The sequence below is a fragment of the Delphinus delphis genome, chromosome Y (assembly GCF_949987515.2).
Source record: "Delphinus delphis chromosome Y, mDelDel1.2, whole genome shotgun sequence".
Classification (NCBI taxonomy): domain Eukaryota; kingdom Metazoa; phylum Chordata; class Mammalia; order Artiodactyla; family Delphinidae; genus Delphinus; species Delphinus delphis.
This window is the reverse complement of record NC_082705.1, coordinates 4020592-4044309: the sequence shown is the minus strand read 5'-3', so window position 1 is coordinate 4044309 and position 23718 is coordinate 4020592. Positions and strand designations below refer to the sequence as shown.

At 43.0% G+C, this 23718-nt stretch overlaps 1 protein-coding gene across 1 annotated transcript in view; it reads right to left on the bottom strand.

Moving 5' to 3' along the window:
- Window positions 1-6947: 6947 nt before the first annotated feature.
- Window positions 6948-23718, bottom strand: part of LOC132419252 (protein WWC3-like) — a 33972-nt gene continuing 17201 nt past the window's right edge. Inside the window, 7 exon segments of the mRNA XM_069540393.1 lie at window positions 6948-7095; window positions 13864-13944; window positions 16825-17839; window positions 18853-18957; window positions 18959-18985; window positions 19132-19557; window positions 21158-21250. Coding sequence (XP_069396494.1) covers window positions 17804-17839; window positions 18853-18957; window positions 18959-18985; window positions 19132-19557; window positions 21158-21250 — 687 coding nt within the window. The 3' untranslated portion in view covers window positions 6948-7095; window positions 13864-13944; window positions 16825-17803.

Here is a 23718-nt window from a genome sequence, read left to right as displayed (position 1 = left end):
GCAGAGATTCTGCTGGAAGATCACCTGTTAACTTTATGGGGATTCCCTTGTGTGTTATTTGTTGTTATTCCCTTGCTGCTTTTAATGTTTTCTTTGTATTTAATTTTTGACAGTTTGATTAATATGTGTCTTGGCATATTTCTCCTTGGATTTATCCTATATGGGACTCTCTGTGCTTCCTGGACTTGAATAATTATTTCCTTTTCCATAGTAGGGAAGTTTTCAACTATAATCTCTTCAAATATTTCCTCAGACCCTTTCTGTTTCTCTTCTTCTTCTGGAACCCCTGTAATTAGAATGTTGGTGCATTTAGTGTTTTCCCAGAAGTTTCTGAGACCGTCCCAGTTCTTTTCATTTTTTTCTTTATTCTGCTCCACAGTAGTGAATTCCACTATTTTATCTTTCAGGTCACTTATCCAGTCTTCTGCCTCAGTTATTCTGCTATTGATCCCATCTAGAGTATTTTTAATTTCATTTATTGTGTTGTTCATCACTGCTTGTTTCATCTCTAGTTCCTCTAGATTCTTGTGAAATGTTTCTTGCATTTTCTCTATTCTATTTCCAAGATTTTGGATCATCTTTATTATCATTATTCTGAATTCTTTTTCAGGTAGACTGCCTATTTCCTCTTCATTTGTTAGGTCTGGTAGGTTTTTATCTTGCTCCTTCATCTGCTGTGTGTTTATCTGTCTTATTTTGCTTATCTTACTGTGTTTGGGGTCTCCGTTTTGCAGGCTGCAGGTTTGTAGTTCCTGTTGTTTTTTGTGTCTGTCCCCAGTGGCTACAGTTGGTTCCGTGGGTTGTGAAGGCTTCCTGGTGGAGGGGACTAGTGCCTGTGTTCTGGTGGATGAGGATGAATCTTGTCTTTCTGGTGGGCAGGTCCACGTCTGGTGGTGCAGTTTGGGGTGTCTGGGACTATTATGATTTTAGGCAGCCTCTCTGCTAATGGGTGGGGTTGTGTTCCTGTCTTGCTAGTCGTTTGGCATAGGGTGTCCAGCAGTGTAGCTTGCTGGTCGTTGAGTGAAGCTGAGTGCTGATGTTGAGATGGAGATCTCTGGGAGATCTTTGCCATTTGATATTATGTGGACCTGTGAGGTCTCTTTTGGACCAGTGTCCTAAAGTTGGTGCTCCCACCTCAGATGCACAGCACTCCTGGCTGCAGCACCAAGAGCCTTTCATCCACACAGCTCAGAATAAAAGGGAGAAGAAAGGAAGGAAAGAAAGAAAGAAAAAGAAAGAAAGAAAGAAAGAAAGATAGAAAGAAAAAGAAAGAAAGGAAGGAAGGAAGGAAGGAAGAAAATAAGAAAGAAAATAAGAAAGAAAATAAGAAAGAGAGAGAGAAGGAAGGAAGAAAAAAGAGTAGGAAAGAGAAAGGAAGGAAGGATAAAATTGAAAAGATAAAATATAATAAAGGTATTAAAATAAAAAATAATTATTAAGAAAAAAAATTTTTTAAAGAAAAAAATGGACGGATAGAGCCTTAGGACAAATGGTGAAAGCAAAGGTATACAGACAAAATCTCACACAGAAGCATACACACATACACACTCACAAAAACAGGGAAAGGGGGAAAAATCATCAATCTTGCTCTCAAAGTCCACCTCCTTTGGGATGATTCATTGTCTATTCAGGTATTGCTCAGATGCAGGGTATATCAAGTTCATTGTGGAGCTTTAATCCGCTGCTCCTGAGGCTGCTGGGAGAGATTTCCCTTTCTCTTCTTTGTTCGCACAGCTCCCAGGGGCTCAGCTTTGGATTTGACCCCGCCTCTGCATGTAGGTCGCTGGAGGGCGTCTGTTTTTTGCTCAGACAGGACGGGGTTAAAGTAGCAGCTGCTTTGGGGGCTCTGGCTCACTCAGGCCGGGGGGAGGGAGGGTCGCGGAGTGTGGGGCGAGCCTGCGGCGGTAGAGGCCGGTGGAACGGTGGAACGTTGCACCAGCCTGAGGTGCGCCGTGCGTTCTCCCGGGGTAGTTGTCCCTGGATCCCGGCACGCTGTCAGTGGCGGGCTGCACAGGCTCCCGGGAGGGGAGGTGTGGCGAGTGACCTATGCTCACACACAGGCTTCTTGGTGGCAGCAGCAGCAGTCTTAGCATCTCATGCCCATCTCTGTGGTCCGCGCTTTTAGCCGAGGCTCGCGCCCGTCTCTGGAGCTCCTTTAAGGGGCATTGTTAATCCCCTCTCCTCGGACACCAGGAAACGAAGAGGGAAGAAAAAGTCTCTTGCCTCTTCCACAGGTCCAGACGTTTTCCCAGATTCCCTCCCGGCTAGTCGTGGAGCACTAGCCCCTTCAGGGTGTGTTCACCCGCCAACCCCAGTCCTCTCCCTGCGCTCCGACTGAAGCCTGAGCCTCAGCTCGCAGCCCCCGCCCACCCCTGCGGGTGAGCAGACAAGCCTCTCGGGCTGGTGAGTGCTGGTCGGCACTGATCCTCTGTGCGGGAATCTCTCCGCTTTGCCCTCTGCACCCCTGTTGCTGTACTCTCCTCCGCAGCTCCAAAGCTACCCCGCTCCGCCACCCGCCATCTCCGCCCATGAGGGGGCTTCCTAGTGTGTGGAAACATTCCTCCTTCACAGCTCCCCCCCACTGGTGCAGGTCCCGTCCCTATTCTTTTGTCTCTGTTTTTTCTTTTTTGTTTTGCCCTACCCAGTTACGCGGGGAGTTTCTTGCCTTTTGGGAGGCCTGAGGTCTTCTGCCAGCATTCAGTAGGTGTTCTGTAGGAGTTGTTGCACGTGTAGATGTATTTCTGATGTATCTGTGGGGAGGAAGGTGATCTCCGCGTCTTACTCTTGCGCCATCTTCCCGATTCCCCCCACATAATCTTTTAATAAAAATCCTTTGGCTCTTGCAGCAAAAGTAATTTTCCTCTTAGACACATATACAAATTTACTCTACTTATAACACTGTCTTTTTACTTGTTATCTCCCACTGTTTAGGATCTCCTTCATGGTAAACCTACTACTTTCTCTTAAAATCTTATACTTCATGAGTATGTATCAGACATTTACAGACATGCTAAATAAAATCATGTTTATTACACTAATATGAAAATGTTTTTAATATTGTTTAATGTATAGACTACTTATATAGAATATACAGATTAATAACTTTATATTGTGAAATCAGTGATAACAGATCCAACTCAACTTTAAAAACTGAATTAAAAAACACAATATAAAAATAACTATTTTGAAGTATACAATTCAATGACATATAGTATCTTCCGAATGTTGTGCACCCATCACCTCTCTAGTTCTCAAACATTTTCATCACCCTATAAATAGTATATGCCCTTTAAATAGTACTCCCAATCGCTCCTCTTCCAGGTCCTGGCAGCAATTAACCTGATTTCTGTCTTCATGGCTATGCTTCTTTTGTATACAAGTTCTGCACATATTTCAGTTCCAAACTGACAGAGCTATTTATCATTTGTTTTGCTTTACTCATTTTTTGCATCGTTCATTTACCAGGCCATATGCTACTCTAACCAAGCGGAACCCTATGGGATCTTCCTGGAACAGACAACCCTCCCCCCGCCCCTCAGTGTCCCCTGCCTGCCTCTTGCCTCTAGAAAACTTTCACCTCCTAGACCTTCCCCAAGTTCCAAAGAGCAAATTTAATCAGAGAAGTGAGAATAATATGGAAACAAAGGAAAACAGTAAAGCAAGACAGAAATAATAATAGCTTAGCCATTAAACAAAGTGAAGGACATTTAGTTCCTCCTCCACGGCTATAGATAATGTTCTGACCCATGTCCTGTGAGCTGTTTTGCAGGTACTGAAACCTCCACCAGGTGGGAGAAGTTAACTTCATGCTGCCCACAAGCACATAGACCCCAGACCAGTTAGAACCAGAAGGTTGATGATGCCGACTCCCAATTACCTCACCACCAGCCAATCAGAAGAATGTCCACGAGCTGATCACACACCCCACATACTAAAAAAAGCATAATTTAAAGGACTATCTCCAACCTAGCTGAAATAACCCCTATTGAGTATTCTTAAGTACCTCATGTACAAAGAAACTGAAGGGAATTAACCCTTAAATTCATATTTCCCACTTAAGAAGGGCCTTTGCATTGGACTGGTCAATAGAAAGGACTGCTGACTCCCAACAACATTCATACCATGAGAAGAAGACAACAGCAATGGTAGGCAGCTGACACAAGAAACTGGGCCAGGCTTGTAAGACCCATCCTATGAATTCAACTGTACTGTTTACCAAATATTTGTCTCCCTATCAACTTTGAAAGTTACTGTTCTACTATAATTTTGTTACCCTCAGTGTTTAAAACAGGAAAATAATTCTCTAATGGAGTTTTCACAGAGTATAACTGCTCATGATGTGTAACACTGCTTGCTTTAAATTTATTGCTGGAAGCACGGGTACAGTGCTTATGTGACAACTGGGTATGACTGATAAAATGTATACCCTATAAAATGTTTCCCCATTAACACATTTCTGAACACGTTTGTGATATCTGATTAGTTTTCCCCCAATGTGGATAACTAGGCCAATATGAAGGAGGCCTAGCACCAAGGGACATGATCTGGACCTGGGGCAGGCAGCTCAAACAACCCAGCAACGACGGACAGATATTTTGATCATCAATGCTTTTTACTGAAAGATTTGCAATCAAAAGGGGGAAATGATGGAGGAAATGTTCACATATTCAGGTAATGTGACTCTGGCTTATACATGATTTAATATGAAATTTAAGCTAACTGAAATATCCTGTTTGTGGCCTATAAAACATGCACTGTGCATTGGCTTTAGCCATTAATGAAAGATACACTTAAAAATCAGAATGGAGTAACTGTGGTTCAAGCCTCCAAAATGGAGCTGGGTGCCCACTGTTGACGTGAGTTCAGACATGTTCTTATACTACTGAGAACCTGAGTTTCCTAAACTTTATCAAATGTAAGGACACTACCAGCCTTTCTCAAAACAGTATCTGTTAGCAGCTGCCAGCTGCAACCTTCTGGTCTCAAGGTCTCTTCATAACTGTGAAACCCATCTCCTACTTTAGAAATAGTAGTGGCAAATGAGCCAACTCAAGATAGAGCCTCCCAGCAAAAGGCGCTAGATTATTCAGCCAGAATACTATGAGCTAATAAAATTGCTTTAAATTACATTTTGGCAAAAAAAGAAAAGAGAGAGAGAGTGACACAGAGAGAGATACTAGTGGCCAATAGCTCCTATTATGTATAAAAACCCTGGAAAAATGAAAAACCCAAATATAGAATAATTTAAAACCTTACTTGGTTACTGAATATATTTAAAGAGGAAACACTCCAAAGCTTATTTTTTTCTGGTTGCATCAGAATTAGAGGACTTTTTTTTTTTTTTTTTTTTTTTTTTTTTTTTTTTGCAGTACGCAGGCCTCTCACTGTTGTGGCCTCTCCCGTTGCAGAGCACAGGCTCTGGACGCGCAGGCTCAGCGGCCATGGCTCACGGGCCCAGCCGCTCCGCAGCATATGGGATCTTCCCGGACCGGGGCACGAACCTGTGTCCCCTACATCGGCAGGCTGACTCTCAACCACTGCGCCACCAGGGAAGCCCTAGAGGACTCTTTTTGATCATTATCCTCATTGTAATATGTTGGCTAATTTTCAAATGTGTGTCCAGGTGCTGTAACAAAACAATCAAAGAGAGAAGTAATGTTTTCATACTACAAAATATCGATGCTAAACTTGAAACTCAGCAGTATTTCCAGCTCTGTGTCCATTCCCAAATTAGGCAGGTCTATGCTCCATTTCATTAGGTGGTAGCCAAAGTGGTTGTTGCCCCATTCCCTCAAAGAGTTCAGGAAAATTGAAACAGAAATGGAAACTAAAACTGAGTTCTTCTGCCATGTTTATAATTAACCTCTCTATCCAAAACTTTATTCCCTTTCTTTTTCTCTACCTGTCCCTCAAGACTGAGGGGTATCAAAAAAAAAGGGTGGGGGAGGGGGGAATTGTAACTGAGCAGGATCCTATGGAGGCTTCCTGGAACAGACACTCCCCACAATGTCCTCTGCCTGCCCTTGTCTGTAGAAAAACTTTACCCTCCTTGACCTTCCTCAAGTTCCAAAGAGCAAATTTAATCAGAGAAGTCAGAATATGCAGAAAGAGAGGAAAACAGTGAAGCAAAACAGAAATAATAATAGTTTAGCCATTAAACAAAGTGAAAGACCTTTAGTTCCTCCTCCAGGGCTATAGATCATATTCTGAGCCATGCCCTTTGAGCTGTTTTGCAGATACTGAAACCTCCACCAGGTGGGAGAAGTTAACTTCATGCTGCCCACAAGCACATAGACTGCAGACTGGTTGGAACCAGAAGGTTGATGACGCTGACTCACAATGACCTCACCACCAACCAATCAGAAGAATGTCTATGAGCTGATCATGCAACCCACAACCCACCCCCTTCACCCTGTCTTTAAAAACCTTTCCCTGAAAGCCTGCAGGGAGTTCAGGCCTTTTGAGCACTAGCTGCCTGGACTCCTTGCTTGGCACCTGCAATAAAGGCTACACTTACCTTCACCACAACCGGGTGTAAGTAGATTGGCTTTACTGCACACAGGCGAGCAGACCGAAGTGTGGCTTGGGAACAATACTGGCGCTAAGAGTATGTGTGTAGAAGGGAGAGAAATCACTTTTATTTCAGAAACGAAATGGATTTATTTATGTGATGTGTTTATTTAAGACTCTTTAGGAATGAGATTTTGCAGGTCTCATTTTTTTAAGTTACTGTTTAAGTAAGCAGCCCATATCTTGCTTTAACTGGATAAATTTCATAGAGAAGTAAACACTGTCTGAATGTTACACTTTAATTGCTAGGAGACCAGTCATCTTGTGGTGTCACAGCTACTCAGGTTGAGAACCACTGTGATGGTCTAGACGGTTTATCTGTGTAGGTCTGCCAAAGCAGCATGTGAACTCGCAGGGTTGAAAAACAAGGTGAGAAAAGTAGCTGAAGAAAATTTTATTTGAGATGGCACATATTTCTTCTGAAATTCAAGATGTGTCTCCTAGAGATGTGCCAACTGCTCCAGAAACCTCCATTAGATCTCCCATTGTGGGGTCACACATTCACCGGGGACTCAGTCTTGAGATCTATGATTGAAGAAAATGAATTTCAGGCTCTGTCCGAAGGATCCTTGATTAAAAGACCATGTTACATGTTTTGTGTCTCCGAACCAGAGGAAGATAATGATTTTCTTTCTCTGGCCTTTCCCAGAAAACTTTGGATGTATAGGAGTTTTGTAACAAAGAGCAGGTAGTTAGAATGTCAAAAGCTTACAGTTAATTAAAGAAAACCAGACATCTCTCGTGAATGAATTTAGCACTTTTCTACGTATGGGAAGATACAACAGCCTAGGTTCACTGAAAGCATTCGCTTGATATGCACCTTAGCTATCTAGGGTCAGAATCATGTTCTTTCCCATCCTGAGTCCCCTCTGGGTGCACCACTGGGGGCGGCTGTAGTGGCTGAGGGCTTGATGGTGGGCTTCCTGTTTTTATCTTGAGTTCCTTCTGGGTTCACCTTCAGGGACAGCTGCAGTGGCTGATGGCTTGAGGGCCACAAAATCCTTTGTTTACTGATCTGGCTGGCAACACTCTTACTTCACAGTGTGCTCTTCTCTCTATTCCCTCAGGAAAACAGACTGTATGTAGAGACCATTCTTAATCCTGATCACAATACCACCATGGGCGTCTACCTCAACAAGACCTAAAGTGGTCCTGCTAGCAGTCTGCATGTATAAAGTTTGGCCTGCAAACTTCTTTAGTTTTGCTAAATAAACTAGAGCACCCAACACCCTTTGAACTGCTGTACATCTTCTGACCTCAAAGTCCTTCCTCAAACACCAAACACAACGAGAATGAAAGGGACAGCACATCTACAGAGAATGAGTACACAGGGACTCATCAGTTAAAATATCCTCCAGCTTCCAATTTCTGGTTATGGTGGGCAAGGCTTTTTTGGATCAAACTTCCTGCTTTTGAAAAAAACTACAAGCAATGTATGAAAACATTTCTTATGAGGGAGGTCCCTGGTGGTCTAGTGCTTAGGAACCAACACTTTCACACTTTCTGGGCCTATAGGCACAGGTTTAATCCCTGGTGGAAGAACTAAGATTCCGCCAAGCAGTGTGGCCAAAAAGAAAAAAAAAGAAAAAAACTTACCAATCCTCCTAAAAGGACCTAAGGGGTGAGAAGACAGAAAGGAAATTCCAGACTCAAAACCAGGAGCAAAAAGAACGCAGAGCAAGGTAATTAACTTTTCCTTCTTTCATAAAGGCTATCAGCTTTCTTTTTTTTTCTTTTTCTTTCTTTTTTTGCGGCACGCGGGCCTCTCACTGCTGTGGCCCCTCCCGCTGCGGAGCACAGGCTCCGGATGCACAGGCCCAGTGTCCATGGCCCACAGGCCTAGCCGCTCCGTGGCATGGAGGGCCCTCCCAGACCGGGGCACGAACCCGCGTCCCCTGCATCGGCAGGCAGACTCTCAACCACTGCACCACCAGGGAAGCCCTATCAGCTTTCTTTTTGATGACCTCTTAAGGAAACAGGAATAGAAATCAAAGCCCAAAGTTAAGTCTCAGGGTAAAGTTCAGTCTAATAGGAGACCCTGCCCACAACTAGCTGGGCCCCAAAGGGCCATAGCCTCACAAACAGCTGAGCTGAAAACAATCCCATCTTCCTTAGAACTTAAAAAGAAATGAATTTCACACTGCCTGGTCAGCACAGGGAATCTCAAGGCTTGATCAAGGGGATTTCAGGCTGACAGACACCCCAGAGACCAGAGAGATCAGAATGCACATTATCTAAGAAGGAAGCCATTGTCCTAGGCCTCTTAATATTCTTACTAATTATATTTTGCATACACTGTCCAGCACAGATGGAACTAAGACAGCATGATAAAGAACCAGCACCCGCAGAAGTCAGGCTCAAACAGACTTCAGAATTTGGAACTTCACTGAAAGTAACTACAAGGATAAAAGACAATCTTGGCAAATCGACCAAGCAGATTTGAAAAACAATCAAGAAGAACTTTTAGGAATGAAAAATGCAGTAGCTGAACTTAAAAACCAAATAGAATGGGTTTAAAGAATGTATTTACATTCAGTTGAAGAGCAAATTAGAAAAATGGTGGATGATGAGAAAAAGTTGCTCTAAACTCACCACGGAAAGACAAAAAGGTGAAAAACAGAAGTATGGATGAACCTGACTAATGTGGAAAGACCTAACACAGGCTAAATCCAAGTCCCAGAAAAGAGAGGAGAGAGGAAGGAAAACCTAATCTTCCAGAACATGGCCAGAAACCATTCAAGCTCCAAGAAGTTAAAGAGGAGAGGGGTGTGGTATTCTCAAGACCTATTTTCCCAGAAGAGGAGAAACAATTTTGAACTTTGGTAGTTTCAATATGCATGCTACAATTTCTACAGTTACCTTTTAAATAGCAGTATCAGAAATGGCTAACATTTAAAATCATTGAGGAAACATAACTACCGTATGACCCAGCAATCCCACTACTGGGCATATACCCTGAGAAAACCATAATTCAAAAAGAGTCATATACCAAAATGTTCATTTCAGCTCTATTTACAATAGCCAGGACATGGAAACAGCCTAAGTGTCCATCATCGGATGAATGGATAAAGAAGATGTGGCACATATATACAATGGAATATTACTCACCCATAAAAAGAAACGAAATTGAGCTATCAGTAATGAGGTGGACAGACCTAGAGTCTGTCATACAGAGTGAAGTAAGTCAGAAAGAGAAAGACAAATACCGTATGCTAACACATATACATGGAATCTTAAAAAAAAAAAAAGGTTCTGAAGAACCTAGGGTCAGGACAGGAATAAAGACGCAGATGTAGAGAATGGACTTGAGGACACGGGGAGGGGGAAAGGCAAGCTGTGACAAAGTGAGAGAGAGGCATGAACATATATACACTACGAAACGTAAGGTAGATAGCTAGTGGGAAGCAGCCGCATAGCATGGGGAGATCAGCTCGGTGCTTTGTGACCGCCTGGAGGGGTGGGATAGGGAGGGTGGGAGGGAGGGAGACGCAAGAGGAAAGAGATATGGGAACATATGTATAACTGATTCACTTTGTTATAAAGCAGAAACTAACACACCACTGTAAAGCAATTACACTCCAATAAAGATGTAAAAAAGAAAAAAGTTTTGGTTATAGACAGTGGTGATGGTTACACAACACTGTGACTGTATTTAATGCCACTGAACTGTATATTTATAAATGGTTAAAATAAATATGCTTTATGTGTATTTTACCACAATACAAAAAGAGGAATATAAAAAATTTTTTAAAAAGTTGGAACATTACAAAATAATCAATCCAGGAAAGCTATGAAAGGGAAAGGGAGTGGGGGAAATAGCTGTACACAGAAGAGGCAGGACAAGCAGAAAGCACCATAAAAAGTGATACATATATGTGTGTGTGTGTGTGTGTGTGTGTGTATATATACACATACATATAAATATCTATCTCAAACCTTAAATGGGCCACACAAAAAGCCAGCATCAAAAAATAAAATACAGGTCAGGTTTATCAGGTTTACCTACGATCTACAGATATCAAATATCTGGAAAGAAACGGATATGCTGCATGAATGCTAAACAAAAGCATGCTATAAGAGGTGAACTACCAGGGAGATACTGTATTTTAAATTTGTGTGTTCTAACAAGCTTCAAGTAGATACTGCAAAAACTGACAAATATAAAAGGACATATAAAGAATATCACACGCAACATTCCTGGACACTATATTTAATTAAGCACCAAGACTGTCTCCACCATGCCAACCTTCTAGTGGGTCAAGCATGAGCTTTGAACTTGTTTCTACTATCGTGAAAGAAATTACTGGAAATACAGTTTGGTAGAAAGAATGGCAGATCAGGATCAAGAACCCACTTCCTTAGATGAAACCTATTTTAAAATTTTATTTTATTATTAAAATTAAATAAATTTAATTTATTAAATTAATAATAAATTTAATTGGATCTTTGTTGCTGCGCACAGGCTTTCGCTAGTTGTGGCGAGCGGGGGCTACTCTTCGTTGTGGTGCACGGGCTTCTCGTTGCAGTGGCTTCTCTTGTTGCGGAGCATGGGCTCTAGGCCCGCAGGCTTCAGTAGTTGCAGCACACCAGCTCAGAAGTTATGACACATTGGCCCTAGAGCACACAGGCTTCAGTAGTTGTGGCGCATGGGCTTAGTTACTCCAGGGAATGTGGCATCTTCCCAGCCCAGGGATCAAACCCGTGTACCCTGCATCGGCAGGCAGATTTTTAACCACTGTGCCATCAGAGAAGTCCTGAAACTTTTTTGGTTATACTTTTCCATACTGTTTTCTTCACTTCTGATCCAATCAAATTGGTCTTACATATTCAAAGGATGTGGATGAACAGGAAAAAAAAAGCGGAACACAACCTCATACTGCAAACAGAAGCAAACAAGTCTATCCAACAACACGCTGTTAACCAAGCATAGAGAAAATGTTGAGTAGTAAAGAGACTTCTAGTCTTTGTCTTCCTCAGCCCCAAGAGGTGACCTCTTAGCTCTTAGAACATCCAGCCTGGTAACAGTGTTTCTGGTGACCTGGGGGCTTCCGGCTACACTTGACAGTCTAACAGTGTGATATATGGTAGGGACTTGGGGCCATTGGGTATTAGCTCTACCACTGAAGGGACCAGAGGCTAGGATCAGCCACAGGGGTGGTCAGCCACATGGCTGAGCCCCAATAAAAACTCTGGACACTAAGGCTTGGGTGGGTCTGTCTGGTTGACCAAACTTCATGTCTGCTGTCACACGTCACAGCCAGGAATACTGAGCAATATCCATGACTTCACTGGGAGAAGACAATTGGAAGGTTTGTGTGTGTAGCTTTCCTAGACCCTGCCCTACTGCACCTCTTCCCTTGGCTGACTTTAATCGGTATCCTTTCCCTATAATAAATTGTAACCGTGAGCGTAACAGCTTCAGTGGGTATTGCAAGTTGTTCTAAAGTGTTATTAAATCCGGGTGTGGTTTGGGGAACCCTCCCACCCACAAACTTGCAAGTGGTATCAGATATCGGGGTGTGGTATTGAGGATGACAATCTAACACTGCCACTGCTCATAATCTACCAATACCACGTTAGTAATACCAGGAATATAATTCCAGGGTCAGAAAGAACTACAAAAACACCTTTGTCTCCACTCAGTGGATTTCTTGTCCCTAGGAAAACTGGCTTTGCAATTTTCATGTTATTTTATGTGTACTGTTTATAAAACTAAGTAACTTAATTAATACCAGGAGTTTCATCACAAGAGAAAGAGATACAGATATATGTAAAACAAAGTTAAGTTGGGGGGAAAATCTGTAAAGTTAAATTTTAACTGGAAATTTAATTTAATAAATAACGTTTACTTTAATTGGAAATAGGACATACAATTCAACTTCAAAAATTATTTTCAAAGGATTGCAAAAGTTGAGAAAATAAGAATAACGAGTCCCCATGTACGCACCCCCAGCTTCAACATTTTCTAACCCACGGCCAGCCTTGATTCATCTTTACCTAAGCAGTCCTGCACTGGGTCATTCTGAAACAAATGCCCAGCCACAGATCATTTGAACCTGAAATATTCTGGTACTCCTCTCTAAAAGGCAAGCAACTGCAACGGATTGCTAGGTTTCTTAGTCTCTTCCAATTTATGCTCTCTCTCTTTTCATCCACGTTTGAGTCTGTTCTCCTTTTTGACAAGAATTCCTCACGAGAGGTATCGTGCACTGCCACTGGGAGGCACATCATGTCTGGTTATCTCTTTTGTTGTCATGTTGAAATCAAGCAACAGGTTTAGGTGTCGTAAGCGTGACCCCCAACACTAATATCCACTCGCAATGTTTTCACTTAAGGAAAAGAACTTTGACACCAATGAAGTATTCTGGTCTACAATTTCCAGGTGAGTAGTAAATAATCAGGAGTGCAGGTAGCACAGGTGCAAAGTCCTTGTGGTGAAATAATACTTGAACAATCCCAGACTGTGGAGTACTGAATTAGACAGGAAGCCTGCACTCTTTCAAATTCAAAACAGGGAGGAAAACTCAGGTTAAAAGAGTCCCAAAGAGACACTACAGGAAACTGTGTGTGAGAACATTGGCTGGTCCTTGGATCCACGTGGGGAAGGGAACACAGGCACAGGAAAAGAAAGAAAGAATATAAAAGCAATAGAACAAGATGTGAACAATCATTTGCAGGTAGGCAGAAAATAAGCTGCCATCGGTTATTTGTCCTTGTCCTATTTTTTCAGTCTTTCTATATTTTGTGGTATTTTTGTTAAAACCAGTTGGGGAAAATATTGTACTTCATTAGCACATCAGATACCAGCTAACACTGGATGTGAACCTCTGTCAGAGGAATCTGAGGAGTGGAGAGGGGAAACAACTCTGCAGAGAAACATTTCATCAACACCAGGTTAAGGTTATTCGGACACCTTTAGCCCTTTACCTCAAGGAGCTCACCTAAAGTCATCAGAGTCGAAACACAAAGTTTCCCTCTCGTGGCCAACTGTAGTTTATATAGCTAACCTGCAGAGACTGGGCGGGTGGATGCAGCCCAAAGGGAAGTCACACAACTGTTTAGCGTCAAGTTCAAGAGACTGTCTGGCAACTTCTCGTCCCAAATGTGTGGACTGGGATGAGAATGGGACTCAAGGAGAACATCTCTGCCAGAAGCAACCGTCACTTATCTCTCTGACTTCCACATTGCAGTTCTATCTAATCAAGGTAGGGTACAAGTAAAATAGAAGGAGCAACAGGAAAAAGGAAGAAAGAGAGAGAAGGTTGGGAGGGAAGAAAGGAAACAAATACTTACCTGTGTCCAATTTGATAAAGTTGGGTATCTTGCCAGTCCCTAAATCAATCAGTACTGTGTCGTTCACCTTGATGAGACAACCTGGGTATTGAACGGTACAAGCATATGAGTTACCAAGTGCAGGATTCCCTTTGAACCCACAGTTAACTTCCTCACTTCGCGTACTATCTCACACAGCAAAGAAAACCGATATAAAGTGTAAAAGCAAAGCCAACTGAAACCACCACCTAATTATTATCCCATCTGCATGATCAGATCCCCCAGGTGGCTGTCCTCTTGCTCTCTGTACATCCCCTGCTGGACCAGTGCCTGCTTCGCCTACACCCTACTCACATGATTGACTTTGTCCTACATACCTGCCCCTGCCCCAGCTAGTGATTGCTGTAGCTTTAGATCAGAACACCTTTACCAGGATAGCTTAACAAAGGGGCAGTGAGGGGTGTGCCCCTCTACTAGTTTCCCTGGTAACTAATGAGCCAACCTGGTGTCAATTCCACCTATAACTGGTAACCTTCCCCCTACCCCAGGAGTCCTGCCTGCTGTGAGCTGCACATAATGGGGTGTTGCTCCAGGACCTTGCTTAGATGTGTAAGCCCCGCCCCCAGCCATTAAACCACTGATGTCTACCTTGCTGACCCCAGGCTCTTTCTTTGGTCTTAAAGCTGGGCAAGTGCAGGGTTTGCAGGCCTAGGGCTTGCAGGCCTCTGGCCTGCAGCCCAAGAGTGAGACAAAGGAAATCTCACAGGGATGAAAGATTCAGGATATATAAAATTTTAAAAATAATAAAGTAAGATAAAATAAAGTAAGGTCAATAGAACACTATGATAGTTTGATTTAAAATAAGAAATATGTTACTTTGGTCTTCATCCAAGGTTCTTCCTAACGCAGAAATCAGTGAAAAGGTGAAATCAATGTCTTTTTTTATTCCTAACAAGCTTTTCAACCATGAGTTTATTTTAATGAGGAGACTTCTGGAAAACCCTGGATTACTATAGGATGGCAGCTGAAATATTTACAGACAAAATGATATTGTGTGTGGGATTTGCTTCGAAATATGAGGAGAAGTGAATGGAAGTGTAAGAGAAACAAATCTGGCCATGACTGATCCATGTTGAAATTTGGTCAGAGGACCACAGGGATTTATTTTACTATTTTTATACATTTATAGTTCTCCAAAACTTAAAAGGAATTTTAAAATATATTTCCACTCTGTTTTAAGAACTCTAATTTTAAGAAATACTTTCAAACAATACAAATCGGAGGAAATGGTGACATAAGCAAAGAGAGGAATATTGATTATTACTTATTCCCACAACAGAAGAATATTTATTTAAGGAGTTTTCAACCAAAGTTTGACAATTCAGTGATCATAGGAAGAAAAATTTATTTTACTTGTAGCTCTGTTTTAAAAGAAGCTGGTGGCAGCATTTTGACAGTTTCTTGAAAAGGGATATCAACATTTGCAATCTACCTCTGACTACCCTGAGTAAGACTGCCAATAAAATAGGGCAGTTTTCTTAATGACAAAGGAAACATATAAACATATTATGTCATACAGTTTATGATGCTCCCACGACGTCAGGAATTTATTCTAGGGCCTACAATAGTGCCAGGTAAGTAGCAGGTGTTCAGTAAATATGTTTTATTAATAAAGGAATGAATACATGAAAAAACATACGAATGACTGAGTTCTAAATTTTAATTGAGGAAGATATAGTATTTTATATCACTTCATCATGGGGACACAAAACTTAAGGATATAGAAAGATAAACATAAGGCAACAGGACTTAACTTTTCGTTCATGTGGGATATGCTCCTGACAGTCTTAATTGATCAGAAGTTGCAAAATCAAGCCCACCATCTGCTCCACCACAGCCTCTAACACAGACCATTTGTCTTTTCCAGCATGAACAATGAACACTCAAAAAGGGGTCCTCCACAGGCAGCACAGAACTTTTCTTCATTGGTCTCGATTTTACTTCCTTACTATGATCTTATAAAAGCAATCACATGCAAGGCAGAGCATGGAGAAGTAAAACAGAGAAGTGGCAAATGTAAGAGGCCACTGCACGGCCATAGAAGCTGCATTTGGCTAAGATGGGATTTAAAACAACAAAAATCCCCCAGCTCTCTATCAGGGAAACACTTCCAAATGGAAATCTGTTTGAGCTGGGGATAGAGGGTGGAGAGGGGTATGTTATTCAGTGTTATTCAAAAGCACCTGTCTGGGGCATTTCTATGCTGGCACAGCTGCTAAGAAGAAGCACAGAGAAAATGCATTCTGCAAGCCTCCCCACATGAATGGAGACTGTACCTCAGATATAAATAACTTGCCATTTGCATCCTCTAGAGTCCCGTGGTAGACAGTTCTTTGTTTGATTTTAAAGTTTCAAATAGCTCAGGGAAGTTAGAGAGGGCCTAACTGTCCTCACTTGCTTACCCATGCTGTCTGCTTGGCTGCTAATTCTACTAAGGAATGTTTTGTGAGTCTCTACTTCCACTGCCAGTATATACACTAAGAAATTGATGAGGGAAAAAATATCAAAACAAAGATTAGAAACACATAGCAACAGATGACAACTGTGAATAGCATAAAGTTTTCAGTCTTAGTACTACTTACAAACTCTATTGTCCATATTTTCAACGGAAAAGTGGGAGAAGAAAGCTACAGGAAGAGTTGTATTTTCTTTCTGTCTTTCTTTCTTTCACATTTTGTGACTGATCTTGTTTACTCATCCAAAGCGTCATGAAGAAGAGTGCCTTTTAAATATAGTAAGTATATATTAGGCAAAATATTTATATCACTTGGCAATTCAAAGAATAGTTGTACCCTTTTATTGAATAAAAATATTTTTCCTCATGAGCTAGTTCTAAGATTTCTTAAGAAATGTTGGCAAGATTCCAGCATGGGGCGGGGGGCCTTCTGAGCGAAAGCACATGCTCTCCTGTGAGCGACTCGCCTGGTAGCTGTAGTTCCCACGGAAGCTGGCTTCCTCAAGAAAGCGCCTTCAAAGGTTATCGTGTCCATGTCGTGACTGCTCTATCCATCAGCGGATCCAGTGACTCAGTGAAAACACACCTTCTTCTATTTTCACTTTCCTGCAGGGCAGAGCAGCAGAGCGGTAGCTCCACCACTGCCCTCCTTGTCGGTCAAGATCAGATGGGGCGGACTGGAAAGGCAGGCGGGGCTGCCGAGGCCGGGTGAGGGTGGGCTGTGTGCCTGCCGGGGGCTCCGTGACCAGCCTCAGACCCGGGGTGGGCACGGAAAGGTGCACGGAAACCAGGGGCTATGGGTGCCCAGCCCGCGCGGGAGACCAAGCTCCACAAAGCGCACCCCGCACTGACTTAGGACTGAGCCCCTAAGGTGGCATCTTAACAGAACATAAAGGGTGCGAAAGTGTACACTATACATGATAAATGCACACAGGAGAAACGGGACGAGTGACGAGTTCAGCACATAGTGTTTGCATTTCCGATGTCAGAACACAAAACCGGCCCCAAAGATCCATTCTACCACATGGCAAATACTGAAGAACCAAGTTTCAGTCTTAAAATACATCTTAAAGTCAGTATTCTCCTTCAAGGAGGAAGAAAAGAACCATGAATAAATGACAATAGAGTGAATTTGCCTGAGTTTCTGTCTTCCACCCTTCAAGTCAAAGAAAACAGCATGGAAACTGTCGAACCTTCACACAACAGCTACTCTTTTATAAAATAACCTGTTTGAGATGTTAATTTAACAACAAGGAAAAGCCAAGCCCTGCTCCTGTCACTATCAAAAAATACATATTTATAGGCTTTCGAAAAAAAAATTGTATATTAATAACTTTGCACAAATATTTGAAAGACAATTTTAGCTAGACAATTTTAGAACTTCGCAGAAATAAAATAGGCAGATAAATACTCCAGCAAACATCATCAACCGGCAGCAGGGGTATGTTAGCCCGTGGTCTCGTGAAAAATGTTATCTTCTCCCTGGGTGGGCATGGAAAAAATTATGTTAGAAGGTGATATGCAGACACTGAAAGCTGGCAGGAAGCTCTCATATCAATGATGGCTTTCCTTGTTCAAAGAACAATCAGAATTTGAATTTCCATAATATATGTTCGTATACAAATTTTCAAAATTTTAATAGAAGTTATGATACTCCTAGGAGGGCAGGGATTTATCTCCAGTGGCTGGAAGAGTGCCTGCTACATAGTGTTAACTCTTGTTCTATCAACAAATGAATACATTTTAAAAATATATCAATAGATGAATTCTAAATCAAAACTGAAGGAAGTGGTTATAATATCTTGTGTTATTTTATGATAAGGACATAAAAATTACAGGTATAGAAAAAAACAAAGCTAAAAGTCAGGCACAAAGTAGTATGGATAGAACTGTGTTAACTGCGGCTGTATAAAAGAACAAAACCATGCAAAACTAATTTATGTCATTAGAATTCAACACAGTGTTTAAGGAAATTTGCAGAGTAATCTGGAAATGCTGATAATGTTTTGATTTCTGTCATGTTCAGTTTATGAGACTCACTAAACTATATTCGTAAGAAAAGAACATTTTCCTGAATATAGAGTATGCTTCACTCTAAATTTTAAAAAGCAAAGATAACACATACTGTACATATGTAAATTGCTGTTATTTATGATCATAAACATAAAAGATGTTACAAAAGCCGGTAAGTGAATTATGTTTATTAGATGAAATCAGTCATGAAAAAAATAACAGGTTAGGTAGTGACATGTGGTATGTTAATTCTTAATAAGCTGAATGCAAAATTAAACAAAAATGATCACACCTGGCCTTAATTAAAGCTCCACAGAAAATAAATCAGGAGAAAAATCGCACAATGCTAACAGCAGTGGGGATTCCAGCTTTGTTCTCAGACTTCCTTGTGGGTCTCTCTCAATACTTACTTTACTCTTCATAATGACAAAGGTATGACAGTAAAAATCAAGCGCGAGAGTGAGGCCTGGGCTTCTCCCCACCTGAACGCCTGCACCCAGCTGGATGGGCTCTTTGAGGTTCCGCCCGCGCAGCTGGCACACCCCTTTGGAGGCCTTCTTCAGCGTCTTCTCAGCGGCCTGTTCTTGAATGGAAGTCAAGTTTGGTCTGTCTCGTCTGGAACAGCAACGCGGGGTGAACCAGACGGGCTTGCTTCCAGTTTTAAGGAAGAGCGATGGAAGCCCCTGCCAGCTCCGGGCACCGGGAGGCGAGAAAGGCCCGGCCGCCTGCCCCCTCCCCGCGTTGGCGGGCCGGGGCCTCACCTGCCTCTCGGCCTCCCGCAGCAGGCTCCGGAAGCGCTCGTCGCGCAGCAGCCAGGCCGGGGGCTCGGCGTGGCCGCGGAGCTGGGCGTCCTCCAGGCGCTGGCGCAGCTCGCGCAGGTCGCACAGCTCCTCGGTCAGCTGCCGCTGCCGCGTCCGCGACGCCTGGAGGTCCAGCTCCAGGTCCAGGGACGTGCGCGCCGCCAGCGCCGCCAGGGAGGACCTGCAGGGCTGCGAGACCGCGGCCGTGAGCGCGCCCACCCCGCCCGCGCCCTTCCCGCAGCTTCTTCCCCGAGTGACCGACCCCACTGGAGAGAGACAGCCGCAGCGTGGCCCGACGCCAACACAACACGGATGGGGGCCACACGGGTTCAAACCTCCACTCCGGTAACGAGCCAGTGACAGCAAGCTGTCCGCTGTAATGACGACCTAGGCTTTGGCTAAAGCGCAGAGAAACAGACCCTCTCACACGGGGCAGGAGGGCGTCATCTTTCTCAAGTGCTACTTGACAATATAAGCAAGAGCCACAAAATGTTGTGTTTTCTTTGGTTCTGAAATTTCATGTGACTTGCACCTGAAAGGCACAGCTGATGATGTGCAAAAGCTTTATGACAGAAAAATTCCTAAATACCTGACAAGAGAAAAGTGATCAAATACATTATAAGGCCCGCAGAAAACGCAGCTACTGTAGAAAGATGAAAAATAGACCGACATGGCAAAATCTTAATGGCCTACTGTATAACGGGAAAAAAGCACGTTATAAACCACGTTGAGGGCTTTCTGGTTAAACACACACAAGCTGTCAAAAACGTTCCTCCCCAGGGAATTCCCTGGTAGTCCGATGGTTAGGACTCCCCGCTTCCAATGCTGGGCTGCAAATTCAATCCCTGGTCAGAGAACTACAACTGCAAGCCGCGCAGCGAGGCCGAACATCAACAACAACAACAACAAAAAACGCTCCTCCCCACACACGCCTGAAGTAAGCAAGTCTCCTGTTTTCAAGAAAGCTCTAAGACGAGAATAGAATTTTGTACACGGAGCTGAGAGCAGTACTTCCCACGCCACGGCTAACAACGCTGGGGAAGGCAGTTAGTGCAACAAAATCACAACTCCACGAGCCTATCAGCGTTGTTGGGAGGACTGAATAACTGTATGCGTTTTACACACGCATAACACTATTTTGCACATATACAGAAGTTAAATGCGAATCTAAGTGACTTAATAAACACAAACTCATTTAAAAGCTCTCCTGAATTCATAGTAGAGCTCACTGGTTCCCAACCACGGGTGACTTGGGCCCTCCGGGGACATTTTTGGTCGTCACAACTGGGGGAGGGGGTGATACCGGCAACTAGTGGGTCAAGGCCAGGGTTGCAGCTCAACGGCCCACAGTGCACAGGACATCCCCCAACAAAGACAGACCTAGGCCAAAATGCCAACAGCATGGCTGCTGAGAAATACTTTTGTTGCTGAGTTATGTATTTTCTTATCATTCTCAGTCAGCGGCTACTCTAAATACAACCACCACAAGGAGATCTGGGAATTTCTTTTTCTTTCAAAGAATTCTTGCCCGGGAAAGTCAGGGAACCACTACCTTACAAATTAAAAGGAGCAAAACTGTGTAAACTGGCGTGACGCGGAGAAAAACTCCGGTGTATATAAAGGAAAACTGTAGAACAGTCCTATGTAGGAGAATGCGCCACGATGAAAGACCCAAATTTTCTAAACTGTATATACTCCCTTGTCAAAAAAGAAAGAAGAATCTCTTATACAGAATGGCTGTTTATTAATTTATTATATTTTAAAATGTAAAGATCATGTATTATCTTAGATTATGACATTATCTTAGGAAATTAACAAATACTGGTAACATTGACATTACATACACTTTTAAAAATTATATCTAAGTAAACAAGGAAATAAACATATTACCTTTCAATTAATCTTACCTAAAATATTACCCCTTCAGGTTTGTGGAAATAACTCCCAGCGTACATACAGACGGCAGATTAGTCTACGTGGCACATACCTGCTTATAGCGAAGGGTTCGTCTTTCCAAAGTGTTTCGGACAAGGGGGGACTTGCGGGCCAGCATTGAACTGTCGCTGTCACTACGATAAAGCTACACCAAAAAGACGGCGGTTCAGAAACACTTCCTCAAGAGTTCAACATTCATTCTCTGTGTACTCTGAACTGGATTATTTTGGTTCTCGTGCAGGTACTCAAACAGTTATGACGTTTAGAGCTTTTACCAAGACTTTGGGTTTCGCGTACAAGAAAACCCCACACAAGAGTTTCAGGCCAAACAAAGACAAACCAAATAAGCAGACCAACCCCCGGCCCCACCCCTGCTTCAGGTCCATCAACCGAACCAGCTGAGGTTTTCCAGGCTAATCGCGCAACACAATTTCGGTCCCATCAGTGCCAACTGCCACTTGGTACGGTGTGACGCTCATGAAAACCCGCACTCTCCTCAGCGCTTTTCACTTTTTATCAGTCATTCTCATTTGCTGTGTTTCTAGCTTTGGCAAGAGCTGGGAAGAGTGGCGTTCCAGATAAGAGCCTCGTTCCTGGCAGGAGGACAAGCCCACACCACTAACACCCACCCTGCCCGTCAAGGGAAAAGGCCTGTCTTTAAAAAGAAAAATAAATAATGCCGACTTCACGGGAGCCGAGACGTTACGTATTTCATTTGGCGGCAGGTTTTCATTTCAGGATCAACATGTATCTGTGTGAAAGCAAAGTCCTGGCCTTCACGGCCTTACTTTCCATGCCAGTGAACCCCAGATAGCAGGAAATGTTGCAGCACTGCACTTACGTGCCTCCCAGTCATCACAAACATATATAAAAACAGAGGCCTCTAGAAGCATCGCCGGTCAGTGCGTGTGCCTTTGTGCTGGGCACAAAGCACAGTGCAGGGGCTGGAGGCCTGTCTCTGGGGAGGTGAAGGGCTTCCTCCTTCACCGCCCCGTCCTCCTCAGCAAGCAGGCGGGAGGCTGCTCCACAGGGGTTCGGCAGGAGTCTAGGATAAGGAAGGATGGTCTTCGATCAGGCACCTCCAGCCGCGTGATGAAGCATCAGGCCCCACAGGGCCGCAGCCTGATGGGGCGGGAGTGCCCCGCCTGACCCTGGGCTGCCCGGGGCAGCGCGACCGGGACACCTCACTGTGTGGGGAGAGGAGCTGCAGGCCTCGCAAACGTGGCCACCCGGGCCCCAGCCCCTGTTGCTCCCTCCTGTGAGTAAAGGATTCCCTGCCCAAGTATCCATTGACAGACGAATGGATAAAGCAGGCGTGGCACATATATACAGTGGAATATTCCTCAGCCATAAAAAGAAACAAAACTGAGTTACTTGTAGTGAGGTGGATGGACCTAGAGTCTGTCATACAAAGTAAAGTAAGTCAGAAAGAGAGAAACAAATACCCGTATGCTAACACATATATATGGAATCTAAAAAAAAAAGGCTCTGAAGAACCTAGGGGCAGGACAGGAATAAAGACGCAGACGTAGAGGATGGACTTGAGGACACGGGGAGGGGGAAGGGTGAGCTGGGACAAAGTGAGAGAGTGGCGTGGACTTATATATACACTACCAAATGCAAAACAGATAGCTAGTGGGAAGCAGTCGCATAGTACAGGGAGATCAGCTCAGTGCTTTGTGACCACCTAGAAGGGTGGAGTAGAAAGGGTGGGAGGGAGACGCAAGAGGGAGGGGATATGGGGATGTATGCACACATATAGCTGATTCACTTTGTTATACAGCAGAAGCTAACGCAACAATGTAAAGCAATTATACTCCAATAAAGATCTATTAAAAAAATACCACAGACTAGGGAGATTAAACAACAGAAAAGTATTTTTTCACAATTATGGAACTCAAGTCCTAGGTCAGGAAGGCTGTCAGCAGGGTTGATTTCTATTTTATTTATGTCTGGTTTAATCATTATTTCCTTCTTTGTGTTAGTTGTCATTTATTTGCTCCTCTTTTCTAGTTCTTTAAGTTGTAAGGTTTTGGTTTGTTGATTTGAGATATTTCTTCCTTTGTAAGGTAAGAGTTTATAGCCATTAATTTCCATCTTAGTAGAGAGGAGGAAAACTTGCCACAATTTGGCAATGATGTTCTAGATATGACACCAAAAGCACAGGCCACAAAAGTAAAAAGGGCACAATCAACAGACCTCAAAGACAACCCACTGAATGGGAGAAAATATACCCAAATCAGGTATCCAGTAAAGAATTAATATCCAAAGTATCTGAAGAACTCCTACGAGTCAAAAACAAACAAATCTGATTTTAAAACTGGCAAAGAACTTAAAGAAGATATACAAATAGCCATTAAGCGACATGAAAATATGATCACACTATGAATCCCTAGGGAAATAAAAAGCAAATCCACAACGAATACTACTTTACATCCATTAGGATAATTATTGTGACAGAAGCAGAAAACAACAAGTTTTGGCAAAGACTGGGAGAAAATGGAACTTCAAGTGCACTGCTCACAGGAATGCAAAATTGTGCAGCCACTGTAGAAGAAAATATGATGGATTCTTAAAACATTTACTGTTGAATTACCATATGATGACCCATTT